We start from the raw sequence: 13,846 nt of genomic DNA, 5'->3' as shown, positions 1-13,846 counted from the left end.
TATTGGATGTTGATTATTTACAGCTTTCCTGCCAGCCTTCATATAAAGGGGGAAAAAGAAAACCTATTCTAATGATGCATTATGTCTAATATTGAGTACATGATTGACAGTATTTTATATACTTTGATATTTTGTGGAAGTTACTTCCAGAAAATATGAAGGTATACAAAAATTTGCCGTACCTTTAATGTAAAAATTGAAAATCACTTCCTCCTATAGTGTCAGCTTATGTTATCATCGGCTTTTAGCTTTGTTGTTTCGGTACATGTTTCTGTTTTAGTTAAGATGTTTCTATCAACAAAATGTGTGAAAAGGTTAACTGCCATTATCTTCTTTTTTTCCTTAAGGCATCACTGGATGTTTTCGTGTTCCGCATTTAATCACTCATACACCTCTTGCGGCTTGTTTGGAATCCATGCCAGTTCACCACCAGATTATTTATCAAGACTGATTTCAATTATTGTTAAAGAGCTTTGTGCAGTGGCTGTTGATGATATTAGACATCCTTTAAAGGTAAAAAATAATAACATTCAGAGATTTTTATAATTTGGGGCATTTGTAAATGTATATGTGAAATGGTCCTTGTAAAAAATTTATAATCCACATTACTTTATCTGGAAATTATTTTATCAATTTGTAATCATTATTGCCTTTGTTATTCCCTACTCTTTCTCCCATTATATTAATTGATCACATTTTCATTGGATTGTGTATGTGATAACTCACTGTGATGTGGAATGTATTGATTGCTTTACATAAAATGCTGAAAATTTTGTGAATGGTTTAAGTTTGTGCAGGGTAATTCATAAATACCTCTGGGGTAACAGAATATGACTGCACGAAAAGTACAAGACATACAGAAAATAGACAAATGATAGAGCATCTCTCCAAGTTTTTAACTCACATTAGAAGTTCTTAATATGGACTCTGTTCGTAATGCGGCAAACATAAATACAATAGTTAAACTCTTGCCATATGCATCCCAACGATTGTGGTAGATATCAACAATAGCTTTAATTGTCCTTCCTTGTAACTCTTCCAAATTAAGTACCGTATTTTATGGACTATAAGATGCACTTGTTTCTTCAAAAAATTACCTCCAAAATTCAGGTACATTGTATACTCAAAATTAATATAAAAATATCCAGTGTTTGATTTAAAATTCCCGCCAGTTGTAAAAATCATCATATATTTGATGCTGCAGCAAACCTATCTGTGTGTGGCAGCATTGGATTCAACCGGTAGCAGCACTGCACCGTCTCCCCCCCCGCCCGCCTCGCCACCACAAACCCAGAACACTGTCTCGCTTATGATGCGTTATTGCAGCCTACGGTGCCAGTGAACTTGAATAAAAGTGATTTGTGTTGTTGGTAGCAGTACAATATTTTTGTCAGTAACTAGTTTTGTAATGGAAAAAAATAAAAGGTACTCATATGCTGCTGGCTATAAATTGAAAGTAATAGCATATCCAGAAGAATATGGAAACAGAGCAGCTGAGCGGCATTTTGGCCCTCCACCAACAGAAAAAAAACATTGGCAATTGGCGGGCTAGTAAATAAGAACCGAAAAAAATAAGGAAGACTAAATGTGCAAATAGAGGACTGAATGCAAAATGTCCAAAACTAGAAGATGAGGTATTGAAATGCATTTAAGGACACTGTCAAAATGGCATTGGAATTGATACAAAAATGATTCAAATACAGGCTTGTAAGCTGTTGCCACAGTGGGACTTAACAGACTTGAAGGGTGTAGTTAGTTGGCCCTAGAAGTTTATGTAGCGTTACGGACTTACCTTGTGAAAGAAAACCAAAATATCTCAGAAAATGCCACAAAAGTATGAAGAGAAAATATTATCTTACATCCCTCAGCTTATTGTATGATACTTCAACCTACCACCTGCACCAACACTTGCCGCTACTGCCATCTGTTGCAAAATGGCGGAAGAAATGTTGTAGACGTAATATATTGGCTAAATTACTTTCCTCTTAGTAAGTCACATTTTATGAAATTCCTGGATTGGAAACCTATGCTCACTGAACGTGTGAGTTGGGACCATTCATAAACACCCTCTGTTCAACAAATAAATTATAAATTAATTTAACACACTGGGTACAGAGCTTGAGCTCATGGTCAGATTTGAAATCAAGTCTTTGACATGAAAAATAACTACCTAGTGGCAAATCATGAACAGGTACAAAACAGTTCCTTTCCTAAAGTAACTCTTAACAAATTTATTTTCAGGGCTTATTATCTGCAGTATAAAATGAATTTAAATAGGTGGAGTCAATGTAATAGATTAAACTGGAAAATGTTGTAGCTAAAAAATAAAAAAAGAACACTTTAAATGCGAACATTTTTACGTTAGGCTTTACTGTGACTGTTACTGACATTAAATGAAACAACAAGTTCACTGTTACCAGGTGACTGGTAACAGTGAACTTGTTGTTTCATTTAAAAAAGAACACCTTTTTTGGCTAAAAATAGTTGAGACAGCAATGCATTCTGGGAGGCAGTGCACACAGTGCTTCACTAGTATCCCACTAAACCAGGGGCGGGCAGGAATCCTGCACATGTGCGGTGCACTTGCACGCGTGCAGTTAACAGGTGTTCCGCGTGCACACAGGGGCAAGCTGGCCACCCGCTTATCTCCCATCCCCACCATACCTTCTGTCCGCTCCTTCCTCTGTAATGCGTTTTGTTTCCTAGCTTGCTTTATTGAGTGAATCAATAAGGTTAGTAGAAGTGCTTGAAAGAAATCATGGTTTGAAAGAGTACCTATTACCAACGATACGTTTTATTTAGTTATCACAGGTGGAGTTTACAATACGTTTAATATCTGGAACAAAATTTCTACATACAGACAAACACAAACAGTTACGTAAATTTTCATCACTGATGTTTGCTCTTAACCGAGACTTATTAATTCAGCAAATGGTTTTCCAGCTCTCGCTATATTAAGCGCAGTCTTATAACTTGCACATACCGCTGGGCTATTATTGTTGTCGTCCTGAAAACTTGAAAACAGTGCTCCATAAAATGTTCGATCAGTGAGATGAGAGACATGACGAGAGAAAGTCGCAGATCTCTCGTGACAACAGCAACTACGACAAATTCAAATGGCTCTGAGCACTATGGAACTTAACTGCTGTGGTCATCAGTCCCCTAGAACTTAGAACTACTTAAACCTAAATAACCTAAGGACATTACACACATCCATGCCCGAGGCAGGATTCGAACCTGCGACCATAGCGGTTGCGCGGTTCCAGACTGTAGTGCCTAGAACCGCTCGGCCACTCCGGCCGGCCAACTACGACAGATTCATCTGGTATCGTCAGATCGGTCTTCTTAAGCTCAGTCAATTCCCCATCCGCTCAGAATCCGACAATAAATTGTACTCATCCTTGTGAAATTTATTATAATGGCCTTCAATACTAAACTTCCGTTGACCAGCGAGAATACTGCCACATATTAAACATTTAGAATTTTCACGTTTTTGCACAAAGAAAAAATGATTCCCCCATTACTTTTTAAAAGATAGCAAATCTCCACTTCTCCGTTTCTTGAAATACAACGTTCACTACATAGTGCTCGCTTCGCATCAACGTCCGCAGCTTAGCCTGGCACTACACTGCCGCAACCTGCCGGCTGTCGCCACAGTCCCGGTCGACGCCTGCACGCGAGCAGCACACGTGCAGCGCTGTGCGCTCATGAGCCGCGTGCAACGTTTGCCCACCCCTGCACTAAACGAATAACAAAGTTCATTTCCTACACCTTTTATCATGGCACCTGAAAACTTTAAGAGTTCACAAAATCCTCTAAGACATTCACTTACTTCGCTCGTAGAATTTGTAGTTTGTGACTGCTCATCTGCATACCACCAGAAACTAAGATGAACAGCTTATCTATACTGTCCTCACATGAAATCACCAACCATCTTCCAGCACAAACTGTTCATTCCATTATCTGTCAAGATGAAGTGTCCACACTCTTATCTCCCGGGGCGAAGTGTACGTCTTCGTCCCCCAAGGAAAAAACTCTCGTCCAGCCCTTCCATCTTGAAAGTTTCTCTACTACTGCAACTATCTAGCCTGTCATCAGCCGTCACTTTCTACTGCCTCTGGTCCAGCCGCACTGTCACTAGTGATGTAGCCTAATGTAATATTAAATTTACAATTTTTGAGCAAATTGGCCTATTTACTTAAATGATGCTTTACATAATGTTTCAAAATCACTGAGATAGTCTTTTTGTAACCAGTCAGTTAAGCAACATGAAATTATAGATTTACATTATTATCAAGGTGCAATGTGTGGTACAACTGATAATTTATTTCATCTGTACCATTTCCTTAGCTTAGAAATATAGATAGAAATTTGCATAAGAATTTTGCACAGATTTTTCTTTTACATAGTTGGATAATGGTAATGAGGTACCTAATTTTGTATGCTGTTGCATGTTGTCACAAGTTATTCATTATATCTGAGCACAATTTCCATCTCTCTGGAATCTCAAGTTTAGGTGTTTTATGTTAATGCCCAGTTCGTGCATGTGTCATTTTTCCACACATTGGTCACACTAAGGGTAGCTACACTGGCATACCTGCACTGCAAAGCACTTTTAGCTCCAGCTGAGCACAATAGACCAATGTTAAGTAGTCCACAGCAGACTGTTGTCGTGTGCAGGAAGCTGTTCCTAGGACTTCCCTGCACAGGAACCACTTTATTTGCCTTGCTAAGCTCCTTATAGTGGGACTTGGTGCTCACAGTTAAGTGACACTGATCTCTTCCCTCACTGGAATTTCACAGCACACTCAGATCCAACATGTGTTCCCTGTGGTAAATGGTAAATCGTCTCACAATGCAAACTTTCTGACAGAAGGCTAAAACATTGTCCAGTGCTTAGCTTTTCAACTTGGGGAAATGTCCCTTACTTAAAACATTTTCAGGTTTAGCTCTGTCATCTCACACAGTTACATTTTAGTGTATACAGAAAGTAGCTTAAACTTACATACAGAGTATCCCAGTCAAAATTCACATGCTCATACAACATCTAGCTCATTCTTTACAGCTGTATTCAGTTTAGTTAGTTAATTACGTGTTCCTTTGATCAATCTCACTGTAACCATTATGATGCAGAGCATGTCAAATGCATAAGAAATGCACACATTATGAATGAAGTTTTTTAAGCTTAAAATTTTTGTTACCTACCCCATGTCCTTAAATTTATTTTTAAAATCCAATAAAGGATTATGTAATAGAAAATATTGTTCTTATGCCTATAGGAAAATAAATGAAATTTAATGAATGCAAATTTGTGTAAATGCATATTCTTTGTTCATTGCTTTTTGTAAATACAGTTTTCTGATTTTTCAGCGGGCAAAGGCCCAGTTGAGGTCACTGTATTTAATGAATCTAGAATCAAGACCAATGGTATTTGAAGATGTGGCAAGACAAGTCATTGCCCTAGGTTCGTGGAAGGACCGTGATTATTTCATCAAAGAAATGGGTGAGGAACAAAGTTACACCAACATTATATATAGTATTATCATGTTATGCTTATGTAACACCTGAACTTGTACTTTAGCGTAATTTGTTATTTGCTATATGAAGTGCACAATTATTTCTGACTGACTGATGATCGCCCGCATCTCGTGGTCGTGCGGTAGCGTTCTCGCTTCCCACGCCCGGGTTCCCGGGTTCGATTCCCGGCGGGGTTAGGGATTTTCTCTGCCTCGTGATGGCTGGGTGTTGTGTGCTGTCCTTAGGTTAGTTAGGTTTACGTAGTTCTAAGTTCTAGGGGACTTATGACCACAGCAGTTGAGTCCCATAGTGCTCAGAGCCATTTGAACCATTTGACTGATGATCAAGCCTGGACTTTATTTTTAATAACAAGAAAGGATCGTGATAGAGATCTCTCCATGCAGTTTGCTGTGTGTAGCATACTGTGTCTGCTTGCCATACTTCCACCAGACAGTCGGGAGAATGTTTACGATCAATGTTTTGGATTTGGTCTTTAATATTACGTGTGACAACCAGACCATTTGCGTCATGACTTTGGCGCATCTTGGCAACGTGAAGATGTTCAATGAACGAAACCACTTTTAACACAGTAAATGTATAATAATGCAACTGAGGTGGTTTTCACTAATCATTAATTTTGATGGCAGTTGTGGTGATCAACATTATCAAGCTTTTTTTCAGTCAATAATTATTTTAAAGACATTAATGATAATACATTTTTTGCCATATGATTAATCAAATTGATAGTAATATTCACAGCAGTCACTCAAACAACTAATCCTGCTTGTTTTGTATTAAAGGAAATGGTGTGTACAGGGACAGAAAACAATAGTGAAATAAACTGTGTGAATCCCCATTGGTGATTGCTTCCTTCTCAAAAAATTTCTTTTGTCTACAGTCATTCAGGTGCATAATACAGTTTCCTTTTGTGAAAGTTGACATGAGCCCTTTTTTTACCTTTACTGTTAATCCCATGAACCTCATTTATTATTTAAAAAACAAAAGAGAAAAAGGAAGCTGATAACACACAGTTAATGAATGTAAGGGAAAAGAAAGTGGTTTGGAGAAAGAGAAAGAAGTGTGACTGAGAGAAGATAGGAGAATTGGCTTTAGAATTTGACAGAGGAAGAATTGGTTGTGTACTTTAATTTTTGGTGTAACTTTATGAGGGAGACGGAAGGAAGTGCTTCAGTTTCGTCTTAAAAGCAACAAGGTATTGAATTGTGCACAGAGAGCAAGGTAGCATGTTCCAGAGGCTGAAAGAAGCAATAATGAATCATTTTGTGAGTGTTTTTACCTTACGAATGGCCACAGCTAGGACCTGGGACTTCGTATTTCAATGGAGATGAGATGACAGGTATTTCATCTTTGATGTGAGGTATTGCTGTGCTTATGTACTGAGAAGCTGATGAAGTAGACATAGCATATGGTAGTTGGTGTTTTTACCTTACGAATGGCCACAGCTAGGACCTGGGACTTCGTATTTCAATGGAGATGAGATGACAGGTATTTCATCTTTGATGTGAGGTATTGCTGTGCTTATGTACTGAGAAGCTGATGAAGTAGACATAGCACATGGTAGTTGGGTAACTTGTCTGACCACAACCTCCATAACTAGAGGTATGCAGCACCAACATGATCATATAGACACATGTTGCAGATGTAACACACACAAGTTTTTGTGATTACATGATTAAAAAACAAATTTATTAATTTGAAATCTTCTCTCATATTCTTAGCATCCAAAAGCATAGTGTGACTGTGGTTTTGCAAAATGGCAAACTTGACAATAGTGCCTGTTGCTATGGTGAAGCAAAACTTCGTCCTTTCTAAGTTACCTGATATTTGCATAAAATGGTTCTGGTTTCAGATTGTGCTGCTAGAAAAGAAATCAACTTCTTTCTAGACTGTTGTGGCTGTTCTGTTGAAGTCACTTCATACCTTGTTAAATTGTTTCCAAGATCCTAGTTGTTAGAAATAAATTTACGTCATTTGTTTGTCTGAACATCATATAACCACAGGGATAGAAAACCTTAATATAAGGCAGTATAATTTAGCTGCATATTCATGTAGATCCAGTATCTACATCTACATGTACACAGCTAATCTGCAAATCACACTTGAATGCCTGTCAGAGGGTTCATCGAACCACCTTCAAAATAAGTCTCTGTTATTCCACTCCAGAACAATGCACAGAAAAATTGAACATCCATATCTTTCCATGCAAGCTCTGTTTTCCCTTATTTTATTATGACGATTCATTCTCTGTATGTATGTTGGTGTCAACAAAATATTTTCGCATCAGAGCAGAAAGTTGGTGATTGAAATCTCATGGGAAGATCCCATCACAACAAGACATGCCTTTGTTTTAATTGTGTCCAAACCAAATCCTGTATCATGTCTGTGGCACTCTCTCCCCTATTTCTTGATAATACAAAATGTGCTGCTCTTCTTTGATGTTTGTGTATGTACTCCTTGAATCCTACCTGGTATGGATCCCACAAGTGCAGCAGTACTCCAAAAGAAGATGGATAAGCGTAGTGTAGGCAGTCTCTTTAGTAGATATGTTGCATCTTCTAAGTGTTCTGCCAATAAAACGTGGTCTTTGGTTCAGCTTCCCAATAACATTTTATAAGTGTTCTTTCCAATTTAAGTTGATTTGTAATTGTAATTCCTAGGTATTTAGCTGAATTTGGGGCCTTTAGATTTGATTGATTTTCATGTAACTGAAGTTAAACAAATTCCTTTTAACACTCATGTAGATAACCTTACACTTCTCACTATTTAAGGTCAATTGCCAGTTTTTACACCACACAGATATTGTTTGTAAATCATTTTGTAATTTATTTTGATCTTCCAATGACTTTACTAGACGATAAACGACAGCATCATTTGAGAACAACCTAAGACAGCTGCTCAGATTGTCTCCTAAATCATTTGTATAGATAAGGGACAGAAGAGGACTTTAACACTACCTTGAGGAATGCCAGAAATAACTTCTGTTTTACTCACCTCTCTGACAGGAAATCATGAATCCAGTCACATAAGTGAGACGATATTTCATAAGCACACATTTTGATTTTTTTTATTTAAAGCCACTAGTGAGGTACAGTTTCAAAAGCCTTCTGGAAATCTAGAAATTCGGAATCAATTTGAAATCCCTTGTCCATAGCACTCAACACACTATGTGAGTAAAGAGCTAGTTGTGTTTCACAAGAACGATGTTTTCTAAACCCATATTGACAATGTTTCAATAGACTGTTCTGTTCAAGGTAAATCATAGTGTTTGAACACAATGTATGTTCAAAAATTCTGCTGTGTACCGACATTAATGATATGGGCCTGTTTGGGTAAATGAGGAGTTGTCACATTCATGAAAAAGGGATATAAATTCAAAAAGGCAGGAATATTTAAATTCTCTGCAGATCAGGGTATATGCTTGAGAGTTGTTATTGGGAAATGTAATACTTGTGATTGTTAGAGTATGCTGGTCTCCACTGGGTAATTGGGAAATTTTCATGAAAAATGTAGATGAATTATTGTGCTCTCTATCAGTAGAAAGAAGGAATTATTAAATCGTGGTGATTTTAATGTAAATTTCTTAAGGAATCTGACTGGAAAAGTGACCTGTAGGTGCTTTTGGCCACTTATAATTTTGAGTTGCTGAAGATAGTAGTAGCCTTACAGATAATGCATTCACTCAACATGCAGAAGTAAAGAGAGACATGCCTTTCCATTGGTATACAGATTGTCAGATGACAATACACATTTAGTCACATTATACAACTTGGTTCCGTTTACAGTTCTAAATACTCAAAGAAAACAATGAGACTGATTAATGACAAAATTACTGAAGATTTTGAAAGAAAGCTTTAAAATGTTGATTGGGGTGAAGTTTACAATACATGTAATGGTAACTCTAATTCAAACATACTTCTTAATGAGTTTGTATCCATTTTTTGAAAGTAATTTTCCCAAAAGGATAATTAAATGTAATAATGGCAAGTCATTAAACAAACTTTGCATCACTACAGATCAGAGTTTCTTCCCAGTGAAAAAAGGACTTGCAAAAGTAATGACAGTACTGTAACATATTAAGTACTGCACTTGTTAAGTACTGTAACACATTAAGAAAAGTTGTAGAAAAAATTCAGAACATGCACATATCTTCTCTTCTCTACATATAGTGTGATTACAATTAAAGTTTCAATTTCAAAACACTCTAAAAAAAAGAGCCATTGCTCAGACTGATGTCAAATTTGAAAGAAACATTATCGAAGAAGGGTGAAATGTTATGGGATCAAAAAAAGTTTAATGAAAATTTTACCAATAGATGGCACTGTAAACATCGTAATGTAAATGGGTTCGGCTACAAATGCCAGATGAATGTCAGTGCAACTGCTATTGTGAGAGTTGCACATTAAACCACTCATACTGTACAGTGTGCATGACTGCACAAGTTTGCCATTCAACAATTGTGGCGCTGTTAGTAAGCCAATGCACCACGGCAAGGTTGTCCCACATTGGATGGAAAAACCAGTTTTTAATTGTCGTGAGGCCAAAAAGGCATAAAAGACAACAATGACATTGGCTTTTAATAACGCTGAGGCCAGTAAGTGCATAAAAAACAGCAATGAAATTGGTTTTTAAGTTCAGAATGCGTTGCATAATGTGTGCCTTCACTTCAGCTATGTTTTTAATTGGAGCACTGAACATAGCATCTTCCAGATAACCCCACAGCCAGAAGTCACACATTAAGATCAGGTGATCTGGAGGCCTAGCTGTAGGGAAATGACTGCTGATAATTCTAACATTTCCAGAATGCCTTTGCAGCAGCTGCTTCACTGGCTGTTCAATGTTCGGAGGTGTGCCATCTCGGATAAAAATGATCCAATCCACAGTGTTGAAGGGTTGAAGTGACATTGGTGCGCAGAAGACTCTTGTAGTGTTTACCATTGACAGTACAGGTTACAGGACCTGCAGTACCCATCTCCTCAAAAAAATGATAAATGATGCTGTCGACTTACATTGCACAGTTACCTTTGCAAAATGAAACTGTACCAGTTGAGGTGCGAGTGGATTTTCTGTTGCCTGTATTCTTCAGTTCTGTGTATTGACATATCCTTGGAGATAAAAGTGGGCTTTGCCTGTCCACAGAATGTTCCATGGCCGTTCATTATCTAGTTCCATGTGGGCAAGTAATTATAGAGCAAATGTGTCTAGGTCAAAATGTAGCAACTCCTGAACATGGGTAATTTTTTATGGATAGCAGCACAGTGTTTCATAGAATTTTATCCCCTGTGTCCACAGGCATGTCTAATGTTCAGGCAATTTCCCATATGCTACGTGTTTGCACACCACCACTCATCCCCTCCTGAAAAGCCATGGCAGTATCTTCAGCTGACATTGGATCAGGTGTTTTTCTTCCTCTGCCACATTGCACATCAAAAGAACTGTCATTTTGTGTTTTGTAATAATTTTCTCCAGATCCTTGGCAGACCTGAGACCAATGCATTTTCTCATATACTTGAGTTTCTGGAACTTCTCTAAAGCTAGTGATGTGCAGTCACCATCCTTGTAAAAGAGCTTTATCTGTAGCATGTAATCCTGAATTGAGACAGTCATTGTGCGTATCTCGGATGCAAACTGAGGAACAACCATGTACTCCACTTCTTTTATTTCACACATTTTGTCACTTACAGTGTCATCTAGTGGTAAAATTTTTCAGTAAATATTTTGTTTCCATAACGTTTCTCCCTTCTTTGATAATATACTGTTCAAATTTGATGTGATTCTTTTTTTCTTTCTTTTTTTTTTTTTTTCTTGCATCGTTCTGAAACTGAACATTTAATCATAACTACCCTGTATATAAATTAAAAGTCGCTTGCTTGTGTCTGACTGTATATGGAGACTAATCTCAAGAACTGCTGTAGGGATTTTGATCTTATTTTGATTAATAGAGATGCTGAGTCGTGAGGCAGGTTTATGTATATCATTTATAAATATTTCATACAAATTGTCTGAATTGTGATGGGTTATAGTTGTGAAAACGATGCCATTGCCTCCTAGCAAACAGCTGCCATAACTTGGGAGAGCACCAGTGCCTTGAGACTGTAGCAAGTATACTGTAATGTGCATTTGGTGTAGTGGTAGTGTGTGTGTGTGGGTGGAAAGTGAAAGGTGGTGGGATCAAATCTCAGGTAGATCACTTTCTAGCATTCACCACTCAGTTAAGTGGAGATAAACATTTCAAAATATGACTACAGTTTCAGACTGCCTATTTCTGCTTCCCTTAGACCACTATTCATTAAAGGGTAATGCAGAACATTTTTTCTTCTGTTGATGTGCTTCTGAATATTTCTTGGTACACAGCTACTGCTTGGGGTTATCTAGGAGGGGAAAGACCAGGCCCAAGTAAGGGTTGAACATCATTTGTGACCAAAACATTTATTGAACAATGTATGCTTAAAAGATCAATCAAACCACTTAATAAAAATTTACTTGTAAGCTTTCAACAATTAATTAAAATACATGTTAATAACAACGAGAAGTCTCAAAAGTAATCCAATTTTATAAATGTGCATATACCCGAACATGTGCTGCAGTGTTTACTTTGCATTCAAGTAGGACTTACTATTAATACACAGTCACACTGACCCACATTGTCCTGTTATAAACATAGGAAACCCAACCTGTTGTATATGGTTATGAAAGTATCAGTGTTCAGAGACAACCAATGAGCTTTGTACTTAACGATCCCAGTTATGGAAACAAAATTCTTTCAACAATCTACATCACAGAGGCAAATAAATTTGTTGCAGCTCCTTGAGAATTAATTGCTTATCACAATGTGTCAGTTCCTGTAATGAAATACCATGTAATTATTAGGACTCTGTGGTTTTTTTTTTTTTTTTTTTTTTTTTTTTTTTTTTTTTTTTTTTTACAAGCGTATGTGACAGAAGAACAGTGCAAAAGTTCAATACAGTTTCTATGCTTCAAAATGGCAGTTACAACAAGGAGAATTTGTGTCACAACAATTTAGCAATTCACCTTATCTTATTTTTTGACAGCCTGTTTACTGATTTACAATTCTTTGGTGTCACAGAATGCTTCACAACACTGCTGACCAAAGGAATGAAAACTTCCTAAAACAGTGACCTTAAAATTTACATTCAGTTCCCCAAAAGATGAGGAAGCGCAATCTCCGACCTCAGAATCCAACCGGCTGCACCCATGTAGTTACGTAGTGTAATTCGGGGTAGACACCTTCCGGATAATAGAGACAATTTTGTGCATGGCGCTCGTTACTGCTAGTATTACCTGGCAAGAAAAAGGATCTTTAAACGCAACAAATAATCATATCATAACTACCTTTAACACCTCAGCCATGGAACTGAACACAGTATGGCCACGAGCATAATGACACCCTCACATACCAATAAAGGGACAGAAACCAAGCTCTCCAGTATTAATATATATTTAAAAAAAAAAAAGGTCTGGTCCTTATTACTGAACATACACCCAAATCTCAACAAGGAGATAAGATGATTCGTCTGCCAATCGCAACTGCGTTTCAAACCAATGCCCAATGGCATTATGGTAACGTGGAGCTGCCACACAATGGATGCACATGGTTGGCGAACAACTTTGGTTACATTAGCAGACAGTATCTTAAATACCAAGAAATTGGCACAAATCCACTTCTCCCAGAAATAACAAGTTAACTAGCAAGCATCAAAGCCAGTCACAGCAATAAATGAGGTAACTTAAACCAAAGTCCACAAAGCTATAATATATAAGAAGGTAGAAACACATTATGTATTAATTACAGAAAATCACAGATTTACAGTGGTATAAAAAGAAGCTGGTACAAAAACACGTGCAGGCCTCTTGAACTCATGCCCATTGTACCCATGACCAGGGCTTAAGCGAGCAGGTAGATTGAGCCAGTATTATTATAGTTCCAATAGTTGTAAAGCCGAGTAAGGCACATAAGCAGTCAGCGACACACTGGGAAAGACAAAAGAAAGGAACATTTGTGAACTTCACACTGACCCCAACTTCACTCAACAGAAGTAAGGTACCTCATGATAATTCTAAGAAAGCATGGCACCGCAGCCACAGTAAGAATAGCTTTGGCAGCCTTGTGTCCTCCAGAGAATGAAAACTTTATATTGATCACGCAACCCAAACTGGAATACAGAGAAATCGTGTGTCTCAAATCACAACATGTCGTTCCTGCAGAGTCCTTTCTGGTCCACTGCCTGCTGCTTTCCATCTCATTCCTCACACTGCCACTTGCTTATGTCAAAATGTCACGTCCTTCGCT

At 37.6% G+C, this 13,846-nt stretch overlaps 1 protein-coding gene across 1 annotated transcript in view; it reads left to right on the top strand.

The window, feature by feature from the left end:
• LOC126248894 (mitochondrial-processing peptidase subunit alpha) overlaps positions 1-13,846 on the top strand; it is a 137,032-nt gene that overhangs the window by 95,310 nt on the left and 27,876 nt on the right. The window contains exons 9-10 of the mRNA XM_049950365.1: positions 348-513; positions 5,371-5,503. Coding sequence (XP_049806322.1) covers positions 348-513; positions 5,371-5,503 — 299 coding nt within the window. The remainder of the gene's footprint in view (positions 1-347; positions 514-5,370; positions 5,504-13,846) is intronic.

This window comes from Schistocerca nitens, chromosome 3 (assembly GCF_023898315.1).
Source record: "Schistocerca nitens isolate TAMUIC-IGC-003100 chromosome 3, iqSchNite1.1, whole genome shotgun sequence".
NCBI lineage: Eukaryota > Metazoa > Arthropoda > Insecta > Orthoptera > Acrididae > Schistocerca > Schistocerca nitens.
The sequence above is the reverse complement of the archived record's forward strand: the minus strand, read 5'-3'. Positions and strand labels throughout refer to the sequence as shown.